The sequence below is a fragment of the Sphaerodactylus townsendi genome, linkage group LG12 (assembly GCF_021028975.2).
Source record: "Sphaerodactylus townsendi isolate TG3544 linkage group LG12, MPM_Stown_v2.3, whole genome shotgun sequence".
NCBI classification, from domain to species: domain Eukaryota; kingdom Metazoa; phylum Chordata; class Lepidosauria; order Squamata; family Sphaerodactylidae; genus Sphaerodactylus; species Sphaerodactylus townsendi.
The window spans coordinates 48,988,133-48,994,737 of record NC_059436.1 but is presented as its reverse complement, the minus strand read 5'-3'; the positions used below and the strand labels follow the sequence as shown (position 1 = coordinate 48,994,737).

General features: G+C 47.1%; 1 protein-coding gene across 1 annotated transcript in view; it reads left to right on the top strand.

The window, feature by feature from the left end:
- The first annotated feature begins 1,542 nt into the window (after positions 1-1,542).
- DDX31 (DEAD-box helicase 31) overlaps positions 1,543-6,605 on the top strand; it is a 51,080-nt gene continuing 46,017 nt past the window's right edge. Inside the window, exons 1-3 of the mRNA XM_048512158.1 lie at positions 1,543-1,779; positions 2,961-3,214; positions 5,879-5,954. Of these exons, the coding sequence (XP_048368115.1) occupies positions 1,672-1,779; positions 2,961-3,214; positions 5,879-5,954 (438 nt within the window). The 5' untranslated portion in view covers positions 1,543-1,671. The remainder of the gene's footprint in view (positions 1,780-2,960; positions 3,215-5,878; positions 5,955-6,605) is intronic.

Below are 6,605 nucleotides of genomic sequence, written 5' to 3'. Positions count from 1 at the left end.
CCAGATCTCTATAGCTGCTGCACGTGCCATTTGACAAAGTTCGTTTATTTGTTTTGAAACGTTGTATGGCTGCTTGCTTTCCTGTTGAGCACTTCAGGAACCCAAGGTCCTAACCATAGTGTAAAAATAATTCGACAATACAAACATTAGAACTCTGTACACACACGCGCACACACTTTAATAACCTTATTCCGTCACCAGCAGGGTATTCCCCCTTTGCACATATGTGTGTGTGTGTGTGTGTGTGTGTGTGTGAACCTTATTCCCCCACCAGCAGGGTATTCCCCCTTTGCCCAGCCTCCAGCTGCTCCAAAAATTCTCAAATAGCTCTGATTTGCAGCTCTCCTAAGGTATGTGAGGTGGCTACTTGAGCCCAGACTGTTGCAGAATGTGCTACAGACAAGAGGGGGTACTGACAATAGACGTTGCTGAGAAGAATGAAACTGCCACACAGGAACGGGAAAGGAGAGACAGTCCTTCAAGTATATGGATGCCAGGTCATGAAGGGCTTTAAAGATGACTGAGACTTTGAAGTGGAGCGTTTGTGTTTGTGGGAGTGAGGAGGTTGGACTCGCCCTAAATCCCCTTTTAACTGTCTGAGCTGTCCATTTCAGCACCTTTCCTCGTTGGCGCCATGACCTAAGTCTCATGGGTAGGTTTACTACAAGAGGTGAGGTTTTCAAAGCTTTAATTGATTATATATACCAAAGCTCAGAAATTTGGGAATGATCTTCACACAAGTGGAATAACGCAGGAGCCCAATTGTGCATTTCAGCAATGATCTTTATATTTTAAAGTTTGTCATGGGGTTTCCGGAGAAAATGCCTGTTTGAACAGATGAGCTTTCGGGAGTTCTCTGTCACATATTACTGAAAGGAGCGATTGCTGGGCAATTGCTGGCACTAGGGCAGACAGGATCTGCTCTTAGACTCTCCAACAACTTCTGGAGACTTTAATTCAACTGGTGAACTGGTTTGGGTCTTTCTTTTTGACCCACTAGCTCTGATGCATGCCAGGATAAGTGGATGATGATGAGGAGTAGTTTGGATTTATATCCCCCCTTTCTCTCCTGCAGGAGACTCAAAGGGGCTGACAATCTCCTTGCCCCTCCCCCCTCACAACAAACACCCTGTGAGGTAGGTGGGGCTGAGAGAGCTCTGAGAAGCTGTGACTAGCCCAAGGTCACCCAGCTGGTGTGTGTGGGAGTGCACAGGCTAATCTGAATTCCCCAGATAAGCCTCCACAGCTCAGGCGGCAGAGCGGAGAATCAAACCCGGTTCCTCCAGATTAGATATACGAGCTCTTAACCTCCTACGCCACTGCTGCTCCTTTATAGAAACCTTTATATCCCACTAACATCCCTCCCAAAACCCTGCCCCCAAATCTCCAGAGACTTCCCCAGTCCCAAGCTGGCAACGCTGTTAAACGATAATACAACACTCGTTTGGGGGCGGATTCAGGATAAGGCTTCTTCATTTGTGTCAGGCATCTGCTTAGACATCTTTGTTTGGGGTCCTTCCACTGCCACTTTCGCACGTGGGTGCTGCTGGAGCGCCTGTTCAGGGCAAGCCCACGCCGGGTTGGGGCCGGTGTGTCGGGACTCTCTGCACGGATCGCGGCGGTCCTACGCAGAAGGGTGGCTTTTGGGAGACGCTCCCTCGGAAGCCAGCCATGTTGGCCGATGAAGGGCTGCTGATCAACGTGCGCACTTTTCCTCCTCCCGCCTCTGCGGGGCGAAGGGGATCCTCAGAGCCTCAGAAGCGCAAGGGAAGAAAGCAGGTATCCGCATTGCATCCGGAAGAGAGAAAAGAGGGCTTTGGGGTGGTGGTAATTGGGGTTTTTATGAGAACCAGGAACCAGTTTAGCTTGACTTTGGGGCGGGCAAATTTGAGTTCTTTACGGATTCCTCATCCAAAAAACTTTTGAAACCAGGACATTAGTGTCAGAGGATATTTTTTTACCAATCAGAGCTGTATTTCACTTCCATCAAGCAACTGGTAATGGCTCTGAACTTCCATGGCACATATAGGGCCTGGTATAGGGACAGCTTAGGTTGAAATGAGGGGTGTGAAATGCCTCTCCCTAAGAACATAAGAACAAGCCAGCTGGATCAGACCAGAGTCCATCTAGTCCAGCTCTCTGCTATTCGCAGTGGCCCACCAGGTGCCTTTGGGAGCTCACATGCAGGAGGTGAAAGCAATGGCCTTCTGCGGCTGTTGCTCCCGATCACCTGGACTGTTAAGGCATTTGCAATCTCAGATCAAGGAGGATCAAGATTGGTAGCCATAAATCGACTTCTCCTCCATAAATTTGTCCAAGCCCCCTTTTAAAGCAGTCCAGGTTCAGTGGCCATCCCCTGCCTCCTGTGGCAGCATATTCCAAACACCAATCACACGTTGCGTGAAGAAGTGTTTCCTTTTATTAGTCCTAATTCTTCCCCCCAGCATTTTCAATGGATGCCCCCTGGTTCTAGTATTGTGAGAAAGAGAGAAAAAAGTCTTTCTGTCAACATTTTCTACCCCATGCATAATTTTATAGACTTCAATCATATCCCCCCCTCAGACGTCTCCTCTCCAAACTAAAGAGTCCCAAACACTGCAGCCTCTCCTCATAAGGAAGGTGCTCCAGTCCCTCAATCATCCTTGTTGCCCTTCTCTGAACTTTTTCTATCTCTTCAATATCCTTTTTGAGATGTGGCGACCAGAACTGAACACAGTACTCCAAGTGCGGTCGCACCACTGCTTTATATAAGGGCATGACAATCTTTGCAATTTTATTATCAATTCCTTTCCTAATTATTCCCAGCATAGAGTTTGCCTGCATGGCTTTACTTGGAATTGGGCCAACAATGGAGGATATCTGGTTTAGAACAGGAATCTGAAAGGGGGCTTAGTTTCAGGTACACGTCCTTGTCACTGAATTCGTTCTTTCCCTTTTCTGCCCCTGAACATATCCATCAGGTTAAGGCTCTGAAGAGGAAATTGCAGTGGCCAGAGGAAGGTGTCCCCCGAAAGCAGAAGTCATGCTTGTCTTCACCCCAAGCCAAGAAACGGGCGATGAATCCTTCAAGGGGCATCAAGGGAGCAGGCCCACCAAAGCTTCCTCCCAAGAAGTCCTTGACTGAGGAGAAAGTCAGCAATGCAAGCAGCAGCAGGCCGTTGGTGAAGACTTCCTCTCTCTTCAGAAACAACCCTGAAATCCCAGACCTGCAGAGGTATTGTGAGAGACAGCCGTGTGAAAGCAGCCAGGCTCAAATCCCCTTTTGAATCAGGTGCAGAAGTTTAAGCTCCCTTCCCTTCACATGGATTGCAGACATGCCACTTTGTTACTGTAGTTCGGTGATCCCCAACATTTTTGAGCCTTCATGCCCCTTCAGAATTTTGACATGGTGTGGTGGGCTCAGCCGCAAAATGGCTGCCACAAGAGCGGGAGCCAACCAGAAAAGGACTGCCACAGCTCAACTTCAGACAGACAGAAATTATCCTTACGCTGCACAGTCCATCAAATCTCCAGTGGTCAACTGGAAACTTTTCTGGGCAAAAACTCCACCTGGCCCACCCACTTTCTACAGCACTTGGCAGCGCCAGGAAGGGTGTTGGTGGGGGCTGTAGCAATCACAGACACTATGGCCCCTTCCGCACACGCAAAATAACGCGTTTTCAAACCACTTTCACAACTGTTTGCAAGTGGATTTTGCTATTCCGCACAGCTTCAAAGAGCACTGAAAGCAGTTTGAAAGTGCATTATTCTGCATGTGCAGAATGAGCCTATGTTGTGGACCCATTTTCCAGCTGTTAGCTACTCCCAACCTCACCTCCCCTTTTCACTTCTGCAGAGGCAACTAGAAGGGCTACTTCAGTCCTGCTACGAGGGATGAATTTTGGCTTAAAGCTTCCAGCTGCTGATGCTTCTTGGTCACTAGCATCGGATTTTGAGATGTACAGGCAACCGTAGTGGGGTTGTGTCCAGCGTAGGGGGTGGAACAAGAGAAAGTGAGCAGTTTTTTTTCAGCATGAGGGCCACATCTGGATCTCTGCCTGCTTTTGAAGACTCCAAGGCAGGGACTGGCTCTTCACTTTTCTAGAACTATGACAGGTGTTTTTTTGGGGGGGGGTGTTTCTCAGCTGTGCCCCAGCCAAGATTGTTCTGTGGCTTGAAAACCACATGAAAAGCTCCTGTGGCCCAGATATTGTCTCCAGGGTGTGTTTTGCCCACCGGTAGACTTTATGATTGAACTGAGTATCTTCAGTTGCCCTTGGATGTATTTATTCGTGATAGTCACATTCCGCTTTTCAAACAGGGATCACAGAAATGGATAATAATGTTGTGTAAAAATAATCGGTGCCTGTATAGACATTAAATACCAAATTAAAATTAAGAAACGAACAAAAACCACTCTTAATCACAGGAGCAGCAGTGGCGTAGGAGGTTAAGAGCTCGTGTATCTAATCTGGAGGAACCGGGTTTGATTCTCCGCTCTGCCGCCTGAGCTGTGGAGGCTTATCTGGGGAATTCAGGTTAGCCTGTGCACTCCCACACACGCCAGCTGGGTGACCTTGGGCTAGTCACAGCTTCTCGGAGCTCTCTCAGCCCCCCCACCTCACAGGGTGTTTGTTGTGAGGGGGGAAGGGCAAGGAGATTGTCAGCCCCTTTGAGTCTCCTTGCAGGAGAGAAAGGGGGGATATAAATCCAAACTCTTCTTCTTCTTAATCTCCACCGAAAATTATTTGTGCTGGACATTTGGTACTGAGAGAGGAGAGGCTTCAGTGTGGATAAGATTCAGGTGCCTTCTGTAAATAGCCACAGTTTTGCTTCCGTTTGAAAAGTGAGCAGCCAAGGCACCATACGGGGTTTGGCAAGGAGAGAATCCCGAGATGGTTGGACTGTCACCCAAAAGGCCTTCTGCTCTGCTGAACCTCCAGCGGCAAAGGAGAGGCAGAAGGCTCTGACCTCAGAGGCTGGGCAGGCAAATGGGATTTCGGTCTCCCGTTGCTGTTTCCCAACTTCTGCTGAGGTCATTCCTTTTTCAGCAATTCACAATCACAATCACCTTTAGTGGCATTAGGTATGAGACAGTGGTTATACGCTATTATTAAAGTATTAAATTTAAAATCATGTGTTACATCTATGGATTTTGCTTTCCAACTTGACAGTTCATTAGTAGAAATATAAAATGGATTAAAAGGGTTCAGCCATTCAATTCAAAGACAGATTTGTAAAACAGATACCATTTGACTATATTTAAGATCCAACGCCAGGAAATATCTGGCACTTCCCGATTTAGTTCTATTTGCTAAAAGGATACCTCCACTCCTCAGGCTCTGGAGGATGACTAATTAAAACAACAGGATAATGAAATTTTCCTAATATTAAAATAAATAAATAAATAACATTGAGCCTTTACAGATGCATTTTATAATAACCCGAGGTGCTGTGGCTGAGGAATATTACTCCTTTATATATAGTTTATATTTGCATGATAACTGATTTCATTCAACTTTGCGTTCAGTATCTTTGGCTGGAAAATTATCCCATTGAATTTCAATGCAAAAAGTTCCATTCATAAAGTTACACATCTCTTAGGTACATGACCTTTAACAAGTAGCTGGCTAGCCTCCCAAGCATATCAGGATCATTACTAGTAATTTTACCATTGATATTTTGGACGGTTTTTTACCCCTTATCGATGGTTAAGGGCATTCTGGTCATGCCTTTGGACCCCATGTGAGAAGGGCTCTGTGGAAGGCTCATCAAACCTTGTTAAAAATACTTTATTGCCATGCAGAAGAGGGACTTCCCTGCCGTTCAGCTAGAATTTTCCTTCCTTGGTGTAGCGCAGAATAGTTGTTTTGAGAACAACGTTGCCTTCTTTTTACAGGACTGCAGTGGAACAAGTGCAGGAAAGAGTTTTCACTTCAGATTCTTTCGATCAGCTTGGCCTCCATCCCCACTTGGTGAGTTATTCTCTTTCTTGGTGCTCTGGACAGCACCTAGCAGTTAGCACAACATTAACTATTCACAACTGTAGCATCTCTTAATATGCCAGGTGGCCTACGCAGTGGTGGGATCCAAAAATTTTAGTAACAGGTTCCCTCGCCAGCCCCCCCCCCCCGCCCCTCAGCAAAGGGGGCAGAGGCGTTCCTAGGCAAACCTGAGCCCTGGACAAAACCTGAGTTGGATGCCCCCCCCCCCATGGGCAGCCACCATGCCCCCCCCCCCCAATTTTTTTTGCACCAGGTCATTTCTAAATCATCATCACATTATAGAAAATGCCCCAACTCACAAATCTGAACACAGCAATGGTGAAACACACAGGTTCTTGGATAGAGACGGGTGAGATAAAAGGTAGGAAAGGCTGAGAATCAATGAATTGCAGTACCTGAAAGGGATTAACCCAGTTCAGGGAGTCACATTATCAGTCGCAATTCCTATATGGAACCTTCACGTTCAAAGGCAGGATGCCTCTCGGGGAGGCGAGGGCGTGGAGATGGAAAAGCAGACCCAATTAGTAACCCCCTCTCGGCACACACCAATAATTAGTAACCCACTCTCGGGAACTGGTGAGAACCTGCTGGATCCCACCTCTGGGCCTACTGTCAAACCTG